Here is an 18464-nt window from a genome sequence, read left to right on the forward strand (position 1 = left end):
AAACACACCCAATATTAGGAACATGGTGTTATGATTCACTAAGGCCCGGTTTGGAACTCCACCGGGACTACTCTGACTCGGATTTACTGGTGTTCGAGTTGGAGGGAGTTTGAAAACCGGTCGAGTCACGTTGTATATTTTTGGAATAAAATCGTGGTTTCCTTTTGCAGAGGCGACGGTGGTCCCATTGGGTAAAGTAACCTGAGGCTTGCAGGTGAGACTCGCGTAGAATTATGCTTCAAAAGCCCTAACCCTTGAAAGTTGAAGCTCGTGTTCTCGCTACCCTGCTCTTTCCTTTCTGCCTCAAGCTCCGCGGAAAAGGATTCGCGACGCTTCGTCGGACTTCTGTAGATTTGTTGCCATGTCTCAGGTAGCTTTTTTTTTTTTTCCTTCGGTTTCGGATGTTTATCTTTTTGTTTCTTCATGCTCCTCCGTCCTGAGTTTCTTTAGTCATCAGATAGTTTCGGTGCGGGCCGTCTTTTAGTTTTTATCTATCAGCGCGTTGTTTTCGGTTTGTTTTCGTGTTTTATTTTTTTTTATTCGAAGCTTCGCCCTTTGTTGGATCTTCGGTCGTTAATCAGTTTGACTTGCTGTTTCACCATCTGAAGTTATTCTTCGTGAATTCCTTTGTCCAAGTTTGTTGAGAAAAAAACATGTTAGTGCGAATATCCTGATCTTTTCCAGATCTGATTTTTGTGTTTGTTCAATGTTCTACCTCTAGAGTTTTCGGAAAAGAACTAGAAACCTTAAGTGTTTCGAGAGCCAGTTATCTATGTCAAATTTACATTTTCGGGTCATTGTACAAATAACGAGGTTTTGTTTTGCTTTTTATTCTTTAACCTTGCGTTTCTCCGTGTGTCAATAGGTGGATAATCGCAACTCGTCAACGGCCAAGCGCGCTCGTACTGATGGTAATTCCCATTATCCATAACAATGATTCATCTACTTCAGATTGCAGCGGTAACATGTTGAAGGATACTTTACATGTTTACCAGTTTTCCATGCATTTTGCTGTGGATGCTTCATTTGATAGTACTTGATTGCCTGTAATTCACATTTTTCAATTTTCTGTGGTAATGACTAGTATGAGATTTAGAACATTTAATTATATTATTGAAAAATTGTATAGTTCAGTATGTTTTATAGTTCGTAAAAAATATTGCATTAAATGTATAATCTTTATCTGTTGTAGGCAGTCGCCGAGAAGATGATTGGACGTGCCCCAGTTGTGGCAATGTCAATTTCTCATTCAGAACTACATGTAATATGCGTAATTGCACTCAGTCAAGGCCAGCAGATCATAACACGGTGTGTTTTATTTTGTTTCTTGCTAATATTAATTAAGTTATTGTGTTTTGCCCTTTAACTTGATGGGCACCTATGGGTTTTCTTTGTTAAGGTCTTGGTTTGAGTTTAGGGAAATCTTGTATATGTGTGTGTAAATAATATTCACAGACAATACTGATCAGTTTGCTTATATATGTTCCTAAATTTCCTTAACTTTTTAACTAATTAGTGTCTATGAGGTTACTTTGAGACACATAAGAGGGACATTACTTTGGACAAGTGGATAATATGTTTGGTTACTTGAAAGCTTTCTTTTTGCTTGCCAATTAATTGCAGAAACCTGCTATGAAACCAATTCAAGTTCCTCCAGCATACTCCTCGTCTGCAGGTTACTTGGGGTCTGGTGCTCCATCTTCGGTGTACCTTGGTGCACCACCATATGGCTCTTCTCTTTTTAATGGAGCATCACTTCCTCCACCATACGATCTGCCGTTCTCTGGAGGCTCTGGATACCATTATGATTATGGCACCCGCCTTTCCATGGGCAGCCCTTATGGGCCTTTACATTTGTCTGCTCCATCACCTTACTCAAGTGGATCCATGTTAGCTGCAGGTATTTTTTATTTTTATGGGTTGTGGTTTGGGTCTTTTCATGCTTGTAACAACCAGCTTTTTGTTAATTTATTTTTTCATGTTGTATCCTAATTTATGGGATTACAGGTGGAGTGTATGGTTTGCCTCCTCTTGTAGACAGATATGGCTTGGGATTGCCTGTGGCTCACACTGCTATGGTACACAACTGAGTTTGTTAACGTTGTTATTTGCTTGCATATAAACAGCTTTTTGTAATACACACTGTTTATCTTTTATTTTTTTTTCTGTAAATGGCGAGAGATTTTATTAAGCTAGAAGATATCCCCCCCATGATGTCTCCTTCACTCTGTTATCCTTCATTCTAACTTAATTTCCCCCCAAAATGATGGCATTAAACTCTCTTCTGCCTCTCCCTCCACCCCTTAAAATGTGCTGTACGTCGTTGTTGAGATTGAAGTAGATTTGGGTTGGATATGTGTGTGCAGGGAGCAAGACCTGTTGCTTTCTTTGATGAGAGCCCTCAAAAAAAATCTTCTGGTACTCTTTATTATCCGCTGCATATAGTTCAAGTTTCTGCTCATTTTCTGTTTGTACTGGTTCTCTTTGTTTTAATTCACTGCAAATGTTTTGTCCAGATACAGGGCGTGACAGTGACTGGACCTGCCCCAATTGTGGAAATGTTAATTTCTCTTTTAGAACAGTTTGCAACATGAGGAAGTGCAATACCCCAAAGCCTGGAACCCAGGTAGCTCTATATCTCTTAATTTTCATTTTGTTCTGTCCCCTGCCTCTTTCCTAACCTTGGATTCTGTACTTTAGTTATTCGATCATGTTCACTTAACGTTTTCGTCAAGTTCCTAATGATGATGGCGTTTGCTTATACTTTGCGTTAACTATTTATGTGAAGTTGTCATGGCTGCAATAGATCTAATGCTCATATAGTTGAAAAGTTTAGCTGCTAGTGCATGAGTGGGCTTGGAATTGGTACTAAATTAGATTGGTATTTAAATCACAATATATAAATAAGTCATCTTTCAGAGTAGCTTTAGTGACTAAAAAGGTTTTAAAGTTCTGTAATTGATGAACTGCATGCATCTTTTTCTATGAATTGCAAACTCCAAATCTCTGGGACTCAGATAGTCAAACTTTCTGTTGTAATGTTTTGCCCAGTAATTTTTTATGTTTGGGGTGCTGTTGGATTAGCCAAAAGTTTAATCATACCGTCTGATATTTTGCAAGCAGGATAACTATATGACTCATTCATAGAAACATTTGTTGGTTGTTACTTTTGAGGCATATGGATTTTTCTGCAACCAGGTTGTAAGTTTTTTTTTCATGAATAACTCTCTCTCTCTCCTCTCTCCTTCTCTTGGACAAAAATGTTTCCTATCGGCTATGTATTGTGTACTTGGTATTTTTACAGTGTTAGGCAGTTCATATTTGAAGTGTTGCATTGGAACATTAACAATAAAATTTGGTATCTATATCACTCTAACTACATTATAACTGTAGTAAACACCTGGATTATTACTGTATGGAGCAGGGCTGTACACGGGTAGTAATTGAAGTGTGTAAGAGGTATTTAGTTACCCATTCTGTTTAGTGTACATTTATTTTATTAAATGCTTCGTATTTACTTACTGATTACCTGTAGGTAAACAAGTCTGTAAATGGAATTTTTAAGATATAACTACCCCTTTTACAATAATGAATGAAAAACTTACAAAATAACATTGAAAATATATAAACCTTTAAAAATTTTCTGATACTGATGTACATCTTACATATTTTTAATTAAATATAATATAAAATGCTTACTCAAATATTGTTCATTTAAAAATTTTGTTAACTAAATATAAGTATGTTAGTGGATTGGGCCTTTGGCTCAATTGTTCATGGAAGGGTTTATACTGTGAGGTCTTGGGTTCAAATCTCACTAAAGGGGTGGAGTATGTGAGCTGAGGATATGATTATACCATTTTATATGGGAAAGAATTATCGTACTACACTCACAATAAACATGTAGTCAGGTATAGACTACATGTCATCCATGCCTGCCCATGAGATTACATTTCCTGAGTCCCCATCTATGATGAGAGGGCCAAAAGGATCAAGTAGGGTTTTGAGGTTGATGATTTAATCAAATTTTATTGCAAAATCTAATTTTGTGATCCGTGAAATGGAGAAGATGAATTATGAAGGTTCGGGTTGAGGGCAATGGAAGTCAACCAATCAGAACATTTTGCCAAATAGAAAAGGACTGATTAGATTCCACCAACGATATTAAAGAGAAGGGTCATAGGTGATCAACTTGGCAGATTCCACGAGTGCTAATTAATTTTTTTTGGTAAATCTGTAATCTTAGGTGAATCCTTAAACTAGTAAGCAATTTATATCAACACTATTGTAATAGGATGCATAACCCTGATAGAACAGATGATTGATTGAAGCTGCTAACCATCACTTTGAGAAATATAAAAAATATGGATGTAGTGATACACATGCATAATGCATGTATAGTTTGAAGAAATGTAACGAGAAATATGGATGTTCAAGCTTGGCTTGATCTGAATACTTTAAACGCGAGCTCGAGCTTAAAATTGGAATCGAACTTGAGCTCAAGCTGGGTTCGAGATCCAACCTACATTTAAAATTGCAAAAATAAAAATATTATAAAAATAAATAAAGAGAATATTGTGATGAACTTAGTATCATTGAACTACAAGCTATCACAGAGGAATCCAAGACTTTGCAATGGAGCATACTAATGTATAATAACCAGCTTAATAGGTCTAAAAGAAAAGAAAGAGTAAACACCTCCATAAATAGTGTTTATTCCATTGACAAACAATAACATTAGATGTTAAGGGACCCAAAGAGTTGAACGATCGATCATCTTTGAGGTTTGAGGTAAATAAGAGCAACTATCAACCAACTAAAGAGGGAATTAACGAGAGCAATTAGAGTAGAGGGTATCATCGTAACAAAATCTATGCTAATGAGTTGGCTCACCAGCTAACAAGCCAAGCTTGGATAATATCGAGTTTGGCTTGTTATATACTCAACGAGCCTTATTTAAAGTTTTAGCTTGAGCCGAGCTATAATGGTTTGCAAGCTGGTTTGGCTTGGTGCCACCCCTACATGCACCGTAGTGCAAAGTTACAATCTGACCAACACCCTGCAAGTCTCTGCTCCCAAATACACATACGAATGGTGTACAAAAATTCCCTGACTAGGTTTAATATCAAGCAAGCACTTGCTTGATTATCGTGAGTCAGAAATGTCTTCTTTATAGGTCAGTTGTACCATTTTTTTTAAATGCATGGCCTAATTAGATCTTCAGGTTGATTTGTTATCTACAAGAGATGTAAGTAGTTCATTTAGTCTTACTTACCCATTTGTTTCTGTAGCATTGGCTAAAAGGAATTGTTCTGAAATCAAGTTATGTTAGGTTCCAATCCTAATCTGTGGTTTTTGGATCCATTTCAACTATCGTTAGGCTTCCTGCCATGGTTTTTTTGCATGTGAGGTCTTAACAAGGGCAGTTTAATTACTGCCTTGCATTGAGCATTGTGCATTCTCTATGTGGCTTGGATGTTCCTACATGATTTTTGCTGCAACTGAGCTTTACATTTTGCGTTGGACACAGGGATCAAAATCTGACAATTCAAAAGGATCCAGTAAGTCTGTTTCTGTCTAATGATTTTCACTAGAATGTTTAACATTGTTATGTTGATTATTATTTCAAATGGATCATGCAGAACCAAAAATGCCTGAAGGAAGTTGGAAGTGTGAGAAATGCAGTAATATAAACTATCCGTTTAGGACAAAGTGCAACAGACAAAACTGTGGTGCAGAGAAACCTTCTGAATCGAGCAAGTCAGAGGGACAGACATCGGATGATGAAGATCAGGTTTGTAGTGAAATATCTTGTATTTATTTACCAATTTACCCCTCAAAATTGCCATCTTTTGTTCTTGATCTCTTTTGTGGGCATGGTATCATCATTATAAATATGAAGTCAGATGTTTTCTTTAACCTACACATGTTACATTTTATGCATTTTTGGTGCATCCTTTGATTTGGATAATTGTGTAATGTTCCAGTGAGTATTAAAACCCTTTTTGAGGGTTTGAGAAGGTCCAGAGTCATCACCGTCGGCATTGCACACATGTATGGGGTGTCTGAACAGTCAGTCCTGTGTCTTCGTCATAATGCTGCCACTGGGTCAAATTTCTCGGCGTTCTCTTTGATCTGTGTCAAGTTGTTGTATTAGCTCAATCTCCCCATCTTACTAGTTTAATACTGCATTGTATCCAGATCTGGTTGTCTTTGTGGATCATTGTTAGTTGGAACTGGTCCAGGTTTAGCCAGTCCAAAGCAGGTTCATTATCTTGGTTATCAGGTAGACTTTTTTGTCGCTTTTGGAAAGTAATCCTATCTGTTTCAGTTGGTATTTTGCACAGTTCTGCTTTTGTTTAAGCTAGTGCTGGTGGGGACACTAAATCTTCTTGCCTGTATTTACTTTTCTGTTTTGAATTTATTTGATTTGCCTTTACCATATGTTGCAGTTTCTCTGCATATTTTAAACTCTTTAAGATTGGAGTTGTTAATTGTGATTTAAGTTTAGTATTGGATTAGTTAGAAAAGTATGTGATTTGCAGTTACAAAAGTTGAGTGCCTGCTTTGGGTATGTGTCACTGGTCTGTCAGTGCTGTTAAAGTTTTCAAGTGGGTATTTTTTTTACTAAGCTCTGGACGAATACCGTTGTATGTGTGTGCTTGGCTTGTTATGTGTCTGCTGGCACGTGCATACCTATTTTTTTTGTATATATGGTCTTGACATTAATCTCCAATCACCATGATTTTCACCTGATAGTTTTTGAATAATCTACTGTTTGTTCCCACTGTTGTTAAGTTCTGTTTACAGTAGTTTATCTTATGTATACTTTTTACACCATTTCGTCCCCTGAAGCACGCCATTGATGAATCACCTGCATTGCTGTTTAGTTTTAAAAATGGTCAGCTTTAGTTTTTAAAAGAATATTTATGTTTGAGCATGTTGAGCTCATTTAGGATCGAATAATTGCTTTTTCTTCTGCTCTCTAGGAATTTGAGAAAAATTAGGCCCAAGGATATCTTTGGCATCATCTGAAAATATTTTGTTTGTAGTGATGAGCTATTTCGATATTGCTCTAGTTACTACAGTATACCTGGCCTAATCCCAGTAGGAAAATATTAACCTTTACTTGCGCTCGTGTAGCCCTGGTTTCTGCTTGGTGTTTTTTATTTTTCATTTTTTTAGTTATTTTGATAATTTTGTAGATATGAATTATTGTTTCAAATAAACATAATTGTTTCATTTCAGAGATGAATTACTAATTGAATTAGCCTCGACTTACTGTTGTACAAGGTAATTGGTAATATAGTTGTAAGGCTCAGCTGTGTCAACCGTTTAATTAAGACTTTCCCGCCTCTACGCGGGGACCTGTGCCGAAAGAAGAAATAAATGGACTGGTGTTTTGTTTGGGTTATAGGTCTGTAAACTTGGCTAGGTTTACTGGTTTAATTTGCAACTCAGGTGATCCAGGCATCTGGATCGTTATGAATGGGAAGAGGCGGAAGCGTACCGTCCCTTTCCATTCTTCCCTAATTACTGTACGAGGACGGCGCGAGGGCAGGGATTCTACTGCACCTCCTGCTCCAAATTGGTGTCAAAGGGTATCCTAATAGGGGGCAGCAACAGACGCAGACTAAGGGCAGGGACTCAGCTACCCATCCCCGTTTAAATTTTTTTATTGTTAAATAGTGATTTTATTATGATATCGATAATAGCTCAGTCAGCTGTTCAACACGTGAAGGTAATTAGAGTAAACTGTTAATTAAATCGTTTGCAAAAATAACAAAACCTTTGCACTTGCATTAGGAGAAAAAAAATATCTGTAGTGCGAAATGGCATTTCTTTCAGTTATATTTTCGTTCGTAAACAGACAATAAGAAGGCCAAAATACATAATGAAGTGATGAAAAGGAAGAGTTGAATGTAAAAGTTTAAATAAGAGATGAATTTCAGAAATATAGTGTTTCTTTATGTCAAATAATTAAATTTATTGAGAGTATATATTGGATATGGATAAAAAGCGAGACAATTTCGTAATACTTTTAGTTATTTCATTTCCGTTTGTTCAATTAATAATAAGGGTATTCCATTTATTTACCTAATTATCCATATGAAAACTAGAAAGAAGCTGTACAAATCAATAAAGTGATCAGGCATTGAAAGAAAAACGTGGCTTCATTTCATAATGCCTAAAGACCTAGTAAAACATAATATGAGGATAACTGAAAGTCGGATACATGTTGACCTGTCTAATTTAGTAATAGGTTAATGAAAATTGACTCCTCTAAATACGTATATTTTGTATAAAAAGTAATTTCATAATAGTTCAATTCTCTCGCTCTCCACGAGGGATAGACGTAACTGGTGACCGGACTAGTACTGGTTGGAGAGGGTGTGAGGCATAGCAAAACATAAAAGTTGCACTAAAATCATCTATATTAGAGAGAGAACAAATCCATGTTATCCAAATTAGTGACCTTGTTTATGCAATAAAGAGCATTAAATTTACTTTTCTACTGAATTTTTTACTTATTAAATGAAACAAAAATATAATATAAAATTCTCCCAATCTGATATTTTTACCCAATTATTCAAGCTACCATTATTAAACAAAATATAAAAGACAATTTCATTTTATTTATTCAGTTACCCGTTTTACTGTTCAATAATCAAGTAAACAGGTTATATGATTAGGGTAAAACAAAATGATTTACGGAAATTTTGTTCCGATGGGGACCTAAGCCTCTGGATCCCAGACCAATCAGTAACCACGGTCACTGGAAGAAAAATTAACAACAACCAAAAAGAAAGAAAACACTTAAAAACAGCCTCAAGGGCACAAGTAAACCTGACTGACGCAATTAACCATCAAACTAAAAATGTCAAAACATCAATACAGTCACCGCAGGCTATCATGTTCGTTTACCAAAAAACACTAATTTCATTTGTTGCATTCAATGTTCAGCCAAAAACAAAAACCCACTAACCTTGAGAGAGCAGCCTTCTGTGAATACCAAGTTTCACCCGATTACATCAATCAGGGCAAATTATGGTCGGTGAAAAAGGTAGACTCGTATGGAGCTTTGAACAGCTGGAATTCTTGAAGCTGACTACTGCTGCCATGTAAACCCAAAGGAGGGACATGGGACTCAGCAGTAGGCTGTTCAGCCTGCCAAACATCAGAGCTAGCAAGCAGTAAACTTTGATGGGCTGTATGCATGGCTGGCTGCACTGAGCTTGTATGCACAAGCTGGTCCAGGGAAACATGTTCTGAGTCAACCAAGGCCCAGTTATTATTTGACAGAAGAGAGAGAGCACGCCGAACGTCCGGAGTTGCATCCAAGTTAGAAGCTACCACAGATGCTTCCAGACCTGCAGTTAAAGTAGCATCAGGGCAGAAACAACTGAGCAGGGGGTTTCAAGTTGTAAAAGTGGGAGCCAATAGGTTGACATTGATAATCCATTTGACTGTATTACATACCAGTTTATAAGCCCTAGTATAAGCTTCCAACTAGTTTAAACAGATGAATTATATATTGCACTTCAAAATAGTTTACAAGCATAAGATGGGAAAACAAAGTGATGCAAACTAACATAGAACACAAAGACCTGCTTAACATCTGTACCCACTTTCCTACTAGGAACTATATTTCTTTCTCCATTATTATTATATTAATTTCAGAGATCATTATACATGACTTTGAAAATGATCATGTTGAAGTCAATAAAGGGCCACAAAATTTACTTTTAACTGGAGGTAGTTCCGTCTGCAATGAAAAAAATTCATGCAGCTCAACCATGGATGCACACTTATCTATCTTTGCTCAACTGTTTTTCTCTGATTTTCCCAATGGAAGTTTCAAAGATCTCTTGTTACAAGCTTATGTCTAATCAATTTGCAATCTCATAGACTGTATATGATAAGATATATATTTCTTCTCTGAAAAGAGTAAGATATATCTTTACGGAAGCAATTGGATGTAAATATGGAACAGAGCATTCAGCCTAAGGCTCAGTGACCACACTGGGTTTTCCAGTGAGGATGTGCATTCAAAAAAGGATGCACATGAAAGATAAATCTTTGACAAAAAAGGATATCATATAAATACTTGTCTTTTTATCAGGTAAGAGGTCACATTATGCCACTAAAGATATGTAATTCAAAACCTTACACTAGGGCATAAACAATTCTTTGTAAAAAGAAAAACTCACCACTGGAGTAATCCTATGCCTAAGAAAGATGAACTGTGCAATAATCATATTCAACAGATGGCCAAGCTTAATTGATAAGATCCTAAAGAACTATCAGGCTTCTTCACACATGAAACTGTGCAGGACCAAATGCACATGGAGAAAGGTCAGAGATTGGACAGCTTCATAAGATTCGATGCTTGCTAAGGATGGAAACTCATAGAAGTGCAAATACATGGGACCTTGTCAAGGTAACGCATTCATTCTTCAATGTTGCTGGAGCACAGTAGAAAATCTAACCAAATTATTGTGATAACTCACTTTATGTATTGTGGAGCAGACGTTGCAAGAAAATTGTTGCACTAAACTATCAAACAAGGCTCTAAAAATTCTTTTTAAGAAAAATAAAAAACATAGCTTAAAAACAAGATGCAGGACCAAGGAGCATTAGAAAGACTAAGGGAGCAGTTACTCCCAGCCCATCAGGACTGTTGGAGATTGTTTAACTATTTAATAGCAAACAAGTGCATGGGTTCAACAGACTTGAAGCTAAAAGCTTTTCTAGGTCGATCTTACTTGTAATAGGTTTGATCCCCCTTTTGCATCAAAGAGGTTAAAGTTAACTAGAAGTACCAAGGGGTAATTGTTGAATATTTGGGGGAGGGGAGGTTTGCAGTTTCTGCCCAATGGCTGCAGACATAAGCACTTTCAAAACTGCAGAAATCTTTTTTTTGTTGTTATGTCAGCAAGGGCAAGATGAATGATCTTTTCCAAAACTTCATCAACAGTGGAGGGATAGTTTGAGAACGCTTGAGAGTATTGTTCATTCCAAATGCGCCACGGTATATAATAGAGGGTCTGCCAAATGATCTTCCCATAATTGGCGGGGTGTTGTGGATAAGCCCAAATTGAATCATAAAATTCCTGAAGTTAATAGGGAGGCAGAGGTTGATATTGAAAAGATTGAAGACATGATTCCAGATGTGGAGAGAGTATGGACCAGGGCTCTGGGAGGATCAGGGAGCTTCCTCACCTTATTCCAAATGCGCAATTGTATAATAGATAATAGAGAATAAGGTCTGCCAAAGGATCTTCCCATAATGGGGGGGTGGGGAGTGATAAGCCCAAATTGGAGGATAAAATTCCTCAAGTTATTAGGGACGCAGAGGCTAATATTGAAAAGATCAAAGACATGATTCCAGATGTGGAGAGAGTATGGACCAGGGAGCTTCCTCGCTTGACAGGAGTTTGATCAAGGGTCTGGGAATTTGGTATCTTGGAGGTGTAGTAAGAAGCAATGCTGAATTCTCACGAGACCAGTCAATAAAGTTTGAGTCAAGGGAGGCCAAAAGGTTGCAGGCAGCCAGAGCATCATTGTCATCCAGATTCCTTCTGAGACATAGGTTCCATCCAGTGTTTGTATGGGAGTTAGCTACTAACTAGGGGTGTGCACAAGTCAGGTCAGGGCTGGGTTTTCTAAAACCTGAACCCCAACCTTGATCCCCTACCCCAAAACCCGAATCCGAAAAAACTCGAAAAAGACCCAAATTATCAAACCCGATCACTGTCCCTGCCTCATTTCTGTAAACCCAATTTAAACCCAAGCCATGCTAGCCCCATCCCAGTAAACTCAACCCATCCCGACAGTCTTAATACCATTTTATATCCTTGTCTCATCCCGGGTTGGGTTTGGGAAAACCTGTCCCTGACCCGAAACATGGCAGGTTTTTTTTCCCCACCTGTCACCAGAAATCTGAACCCAGGGTTTTTGGTCGCGTCAGGTAGGGTCGTGTTCCCCATAAACCCGACCCAATGCCGACCCCTACTACTAACAGATTGGACTCAGAAGTCAGACAGAAGAGATTTTGGAAGCCCTGTACGATGGTAATATCTCCATGCCAGATACCTGTACAGAAACTTAGGGAGTATACAGATCTCACCCTGAAGCGAGAACCTTGCTGAACCATGTTGGAAAATTCCATGATGGCTCTCCAGATGGGAGAGAGCCCTGCTGGTGGGAACAGGAGAAGGAAACCATGGTTCTCCTGTCTCCATGGTTCTTCTTTTCCACTATCTAGGAGCTTTTTTCACTTTTAACTCTGCTCTACTAGATTCTCTCTCTTTCATTGATTTGACTAATCATGGTATTTTTTCTTAACAAGAAGGTACAAGACAATTCACATAAGAAATCTTAAGACCAAATTAAGTTGAAAGTACTCTCTTGAATCAGGTCTAACTACTAAATAGAGCCTCATGCTGGGAAGAAGCTTTTCGATCAATCTTGAACAAACAATGTTGATGGTTTTCTTCAGTGAATAATGAATAGAGTCCTCTGGTTAGTTTGATGAAATTATGTTTCAGTTAAAATAGATCCAGCCAAACATTAATGTCCTTTAAAAACCCCTTGTAGGTGTAAGCGAAAAAGCATAGTTGACAATATAAAAAAATTTCAGAAGTTCATTTGAAAGAACTTGTTTGCTCCTAGTTTCTCCATTGAATTCCCCCTTCCAATTGTTTTCAAAAAAAAGAAAAAAAAAAAAAACGAAGGAATTGTTCGAAGTCTAAATAGAGAAGCTGAGTCTGAAGATGGCCCAAGGATACAAAGAAATCAGACAAACTACCTTGATCGAGGACTTCAGCAGTATCACGCTTGAATGGGAAAAGCCTGTCAAAGTCACGACGAAGGAAAAAAGTGGTTTTTGGCAACTGTTCATCAGGTAAAAGCACCTGCCGCTCAGCATCTCCTACATTTGTGATTCTAGTCCATGATCCTTTTGTTTGTGCAAGCTTGAAATTGCATGTGCCTTCCCATAAATGATCTGCAGTAGGCCTCTCATGAAAAGGGCTCCTATTTAGTGAAAAATTTATCTGCTGCCTACCGTCTTCTGGAACCAATTAACCAACAGAAACAAAGAAAAAAAAGCAAAGTAAAATATAAATAGCATCCTTAGGTAAAGAAAATAATCAGTTCTGTCTAACACACGTAGTTTAATTGAAGAATGCATAATACAAGAGAAATGCACTCCCAAAGACCATATGAAGTTGGAAGTATGCTAAGTCCTAATGAATCATGAGAGAGTGTGTGTGTGTGTGTGAGAGAGAGAGAGAGAGAGACTATCAGACATGTCAGATAAAAATAGCAGCTGAACAATACAAGCTGCATCCATATTGGCAGCAGTTCTTTTTTAAGCAAGATCTGTTAACTTGAAGGGCTCAAATCAAGGTGAAGTCCAACCTACTAGCCTACTACAAGCTGAACAACATGTTTTATGAAAATTGAGGGTTATAAATAGTACCATCCTCTTTCTTTCTTTGTAATTTTGTATTTCTAGCCTCAACCTTTTAATACTGTCCTAGATAACCACTTCATCAATGTTAGGAATTTGTCAATTAGAGAGTGAAAAAAGTGAAAGAAAGTCACAGACATCTAAAAAAGCTAAACAAAATTAGGGTTTGGGTCTAAACATATCCCTACCCTTGTGATCTCTTTAATTATAAAGATTAGTTTAAGCTCCTCACAATCGATCCATGCAGAAGGGAATTAAATGAGACAGGGGTAAGACAAGAGAATATTTACATCCAGAGAAGAAACAAAAAACCTTGTAGACAGACAAGACAAAGATCCATCAATGTCAAACAACTCCTAGGCATAAAAGACTCCAAATAGTGGTTACGAACATTATCATCCTTCAAAGAGTAGTTTTATTGCATGAAGAATGTATAAAAACCTTATAAAATTTAATTTTGAGGTAATAGCACAAAGCACAATTCGAACACGGACCAGAAATTGTAGGCAATATTTTTTTTAATTAGTTAACTTATTAATTTCTTACTGAGGAGCACAGAGCAAGGTTCCTTATTATAGAGGTTCATGAATACAATGAACAAAAGAAAAAAATTACTGTAACAAAAAAAAGGAGACAACAGTACCATAAACTGATGAAGAAAGCCTTGCTGAATTGAAAGATATTGTGTCTGGTTGTGGTTTGCGGCGTCGTGCATTATGGTCAGAAAGACGTCTGCGACAGCTCCGCTTTTTATCATCAAACTCAGACAAATCATGAAACCTTGAAACAAAAGTGACTGTTACGTTGATATCCTTGAAGCAAATAAAATAAAAAATAATTGTATTAGAAGATAGCAGCTCGTAGCAAGGAAACATTTAGGAGGTTCAATTGCTACAAGTGTCATTAATATCCCCAAGAGATAAATGCAATCGCTTCACTCTACCAAACGAGATGTGCATGCCTTCCTGTCTCTTTTCTGGGAGTGCATGAGGAGGACAATAAGACAATCTAAGTGTAGTCCAAAAAAATTAAAAACCTGTCCCAAAAAGACAAATACAATTTAATGCAGAGCCAATTTTCAACGTATCAAAATTTTACCTGCTACACTGTTGGCAAAACCTACGTTCCAGCCCAGCAACAACAACCTTTGGAAATTTGGAATGGGTTTCACAAACTCGATGCCTGCGATGGTAATCTTTAGCTGCAGAGAGGTCAACACCACAGCCTTCCACCTGGCAGCAGGGGTTCTGCATGCCCTGATACGATGCTCTGGTTTTCTTGACAGACTTAGTGGAAGGTGGGGGAGTTGCAGAAAATGACGAATTCTTAGTGGAGTTTCCAATGCATACATCTTCAAAGTAAGTCCTCTTCCCAAGCTTTAAACCAATCAGTGGCTCCCCAGAACAAACTGATGCAACAAAATCTGGGGAGGTTCCTGTGTCTTCTACCCGTGCAGAATGTTTCTTTTTGCTAAGATCTTCTGGAAAACCATCAATAGTTGAGAAGTTGAATTCAGATACTTTGACCATAGGCTTTGACGATGAATCAGCAGAGAATGAGATGGAGCTCTTGGATGTAGAACCATTACCTAATTCTGAACCAGAACAACCACCACCACCAGATGAATGGCCAGACCTGCAATCAATACCCCCATCTCCTTCAATCCCCCAATCTGTCGGTTGTATCTGCTTGGGGATTTCACCTACTTTACCATTGAGGACCACAGGATTGTCCCAATCCCACAATGGGGTCTTTGAGTTCCACTCCATTTCAGAAAAAAAAGGCAGGCAGAAATTCAAGCAGTAATCTTCATCATTGGTTATCAACAAAGCGGTCTTAACAAGACCTGGTAGGAGCTAAAAAGTAGATAAGCCTAAAACCAAGAAAGATGAGATGTAGAAGAAGTCTGGCAGGATAATTCAGAATCAGGGATCACATGGAATTTTGAGACGAGAAGTTCCTGGAAGCATAAACCCAAAACCATTTAAAAGGGGATCAAGATATTTTTTGTACAAACCTTCAGTTGATTTGCTAAGTAGGTCAATATTTACAATGGGAAACAGGCTTACCTCCATAATGGTATTGGGGCATCACATTTAACAGACATATCAGTAGCTGCAATCCTCTTCTGTATCTCCTCTCAAAAAGTAAGTTTGCCCAGAAGCTGTAAGAGGTGCGGCCAGAACTCGAACAACAAACTGATAAACACTAATGATCACAAGTAGAAGAACAAGGAATGGGGAAGTATCTCACTCAACCCTTCGCATCCTTTTCAATTTTAGCCTCTCTCCTCCAGTGCGAAATAGGGCATCCAAACTTCCAAGGAACAGACAAATGTCCAAAAGCTAAAATATTGACAAGTGGCCTTTCCTCCTCCCTGCCATTTCAGCTGAGACAATGTCCTCGGACAGAGGAATCAGAAAGCTCTTGACAAAGATTAATGACTCACGGTTTCCAGGCGGCAACCAAATTATTTGAGCTCCGCCAGAGGAAGATGCTCTTGCTAGTCATAGCAGTCAAAAAGTTTCTACATTGATGCATCCAAAACCAGCAATAACAACAGTTCCCATACAGCGCTTCAAATGAATTGAGTTCCTTCTATGATACCAGACTCATTGTCCGTCCCAACCCCGCCTTAGTTCTGGAAAGTAACTCAAGACAACAGAATTCATCCCCTTTTTAGCCCAAAGAATCTCCTTTTAGCCTCTACAGACCTTTTACTATTGAAAGTGGCAGCTGCGCAATCACTTCTATCGCTCACAATTTGCTGGAAGCTTTAACAGGTGTTTAGGGTTTCCGAGCTTCTTGAGAGAAAAAACTAAATCACCTCAACGACCTGTTCGATGCTCGCTCTAAGGCTCTTTGACAAAAGATTTTATATTTAACTCGACCCTAAACACCTGAAACTCTTTCTTTTACTGTCTTAACTCAGGTATATACAGAGAGGTAGTCAGACTACCAGCACTGCCAACCTTTGGCAAAACGCATGACCATCCGAGGGACTCTCACCAATTAATGCTGTCATTCTAGAACTCAAGCATCAACCAATCTGCAAATCCACGATGGTTGGAATATTACTATAAAAAAGGTAGCACCCTTGACAACCGCCATCCCAAATAAGAGGAAACCTCTGTTCTCTTCGTACCAGAAAATCGATGAAAAATCACGATCTCTTGCATAATTAAGGCTGTTCGTGCGAAATGACACCGATCTTCGCCCTGAATAACATCAAACCATAATCAACCGTTTGCTGATCAAATCCACCAACCAATCATCGAATGAAAATGAAAATGAAAATGAAAAGGGGATGAAATTTATGATGCAGCAGTGCAAGAGGACAGTGAAGGGTGAACTAAACGAGTTTAAAAAAAGGGACTACGATTTGGTTTTGTCACAGAAACAGATGCATTTCTTACAGCTGTTTTTTTGAACCAAAAAAAAAACAGAAAAAGTCAATGCCGGAATTATTACAGCAAAATGCAACAGTGAAAATTAGTACGTTCGAAGTCCTCATCGATTCTTTTTATATCCGCCAAAACCAGCAGATGTACCTGCATTTACGTGCAATATAAAAGACCTTTCACTCAGTGCCTCTTTATTTTAGGTCTCTTCACAGATACAGGCTTTACAGAGGCTGAAACCTCGAACGAGTTTCCTTGGGAATTCAACCGGATGAAGCTAGGTTAAATGTTTTGAAGAAAAAATCATCTGCCACTATAAATTTCGGCCGGACGAAAAAGAAATTTACCGCATTGGAAGAAGTCCGGTGGCTTTTTTTAGGGTTTTGAGCTGGAAATATCCTGACTCCTCCCCAACCGAACCCATCAGTGCGAGCCGTATCAGCGGGAGAAAGAGAGAGAATGCTTGGGTTGGACAGGTGGAGTAACGGACACCAGAGGATGGTTATTGGACCTTTTAAAGTCAGGAGCAGAGCAGTAGCGAAAGCGAGGGGCGAGTGGAAGCGGCCTGAACGACATAAAAGATGCTCAGATAAAGAATTTATAGCACTCTGCGTGAGATTTGCTACCTCAATAAAAGCACCTCTTTTCCACCATAATCGCAACACTACCCTCTGCGAAGTACCCTTAATACCTTGTTCCGAAAAAACTCAAACCATAGTGAAAAAATGAATTATCAACTCATGCTTCAATTTTCCCTCCAACTTTTCTTTTATCAACTGTTGATCATCAATAACTTTAAAAAAAGAAAATCTTCTCAGATGTTCGATTCCATCTTCCCAATTATCAGCAGAAACAAAAAATAAAAGTAAAAAATGTTAAAGGTGGATTCGCTTTTAATCTTTCTCCAGTCTACTTACAGCAACCTTCGAACAAAGAGAAGGAAAGGATAACCATACGATGATAAATACGACTGAGCGAGCTCCTGTTTCTCGTAGAATAGCCAGAGAATCGTTTCAACTCTTTTCGGGGCCGACAGACCTCACGACGAGAAAACCCATTCCCATTCCCTTTTCAAACACATAGTGCAACCAATGCTGCGGGATCAAAAGATGCCGAATCTGACCAACAATTTGCAAAATTTTCAAACTGACGCCATGATCTTAGTACAGAAAAAATTTCCGTATAAGTAACTCTTCAGAACAAATTCGACTTGTCGAATCGATATTCAATAGACTGACAGCGATGGCATTGGCAGTAATAAATGGGGACTCGTTAGGGCAGTTGGTACATTTTCCGATGCTCTTTTCTCGGCTCTCAACGAACGTACTCTTTTCCGTCGTTCATCCTTTACGGGCGCGTCGCCTTCCATGCGTGCGAAAACGCGAACGCATATTGCCGGCAAAAATGGTCCATGTGCGGCGGTTATTTGCGAAAACGCCATTTCCGATCTTCTGAAGCGGAGGCAGTCAGGAGCGCATTGGCAGGGACATACCCACGTGAATTGGAGCAGGCACGCAGAAACATCTTGTCGAGGCGCAATGATAAGGAAGAGAAACTAATGAGTCTCCACTTTCGTCTTAATTACA

The 18464-nt window shown here is 38.3% G+C and overlaps 2 protein-coding genes across 7 annotated transcripts; one reads left to right on the forward strand and one right to left on the reverse strand.

The window, feature by feature from the left end:
- Positions 1–183: 183 nt before the first annotated feature.
- LOC137941347 (ranBP2-type zinc finger protein At1g67325-like) lies at positions 184–6439 on the forward strand. The gene is made up of 10 exons (XM_068786712.1): positions 184–370; positions 866–911; positions 1193–1308; positions 1624–1900; positions 2008–2078; positions 2367–2418; positions 2517–2626; positions 5531–5561; positions 5643–5794; positions 5988–6439. Exons 1-10 carry the CDS (start codon positions 362–364, stop codon positions 5988–5990), a joined length of 867 nt encoding a protein of 288 aa, XP_068642813.1. The 5' UTR covers positions 184–361; the 3' UTR covers positions 5991–6439.
- Positions 6440–8842: 2403 nt separating this feature from the next.
- Positions 8843–17388, reverse strand: LOC137941439 (squamosa promoter-binding-like protein 12). 6 transcript variants are annotated; one of them, XM_068786850.1, is made up of 7 exons: positions 17226–17388; positions 15547–16695; positions 15066–15437; positions 14576–14954; positions 14121–14257; positions 12812–13075; positions 8843–9371 (listed from the first exon to the last, which is right to left on the reverse strand). In XM_068786850.1, exons 3-7 carry the CDS (start codon positions 15244–15246, stop codon positions 9037–9039), a joined length of 1296 nt encoding a protein of 431 aa, XP_068642951.1. In that variant the 5' UTR covers positions 15247–15437; positions 15547–16695; positions 17226–17388; the 3' UTR covers positions 8843–9036. The 6 variants fall into 6 exon arrangements, with proteins under 6 accessions (XP_068642951.1, XP_068642950.1, XP_068642949.1 ...); XM_068786849.1 differs by having other exon boundaries at positions 14576–14957; XM_068786848.1 differs by having other exon boundaries at positions 12812–13072; positions 14576–15437.
- Between the last annotated feature and the right edge of the window lie 1076 nt (positions 17389–18464).

The sequence above is a fragment of the Aristolochia californica genome, unplaced genomic scaffold (assembly GCF_029961685.1).
Source record: "Aristolochia californica isolate CCGP_79_NKW_82.1479 unplaced genomic scaffold, dmAriCali1.0.hap1 SCAF_9, whole genome shotgun sequence".
NCBI classification, from domain to species: Eukaryota; Viridiplantae; Streptophyta; class Magnoliopsida; order Piperales; family Aristolochiaceae; genus Aristolochia; species Aristolochia californica.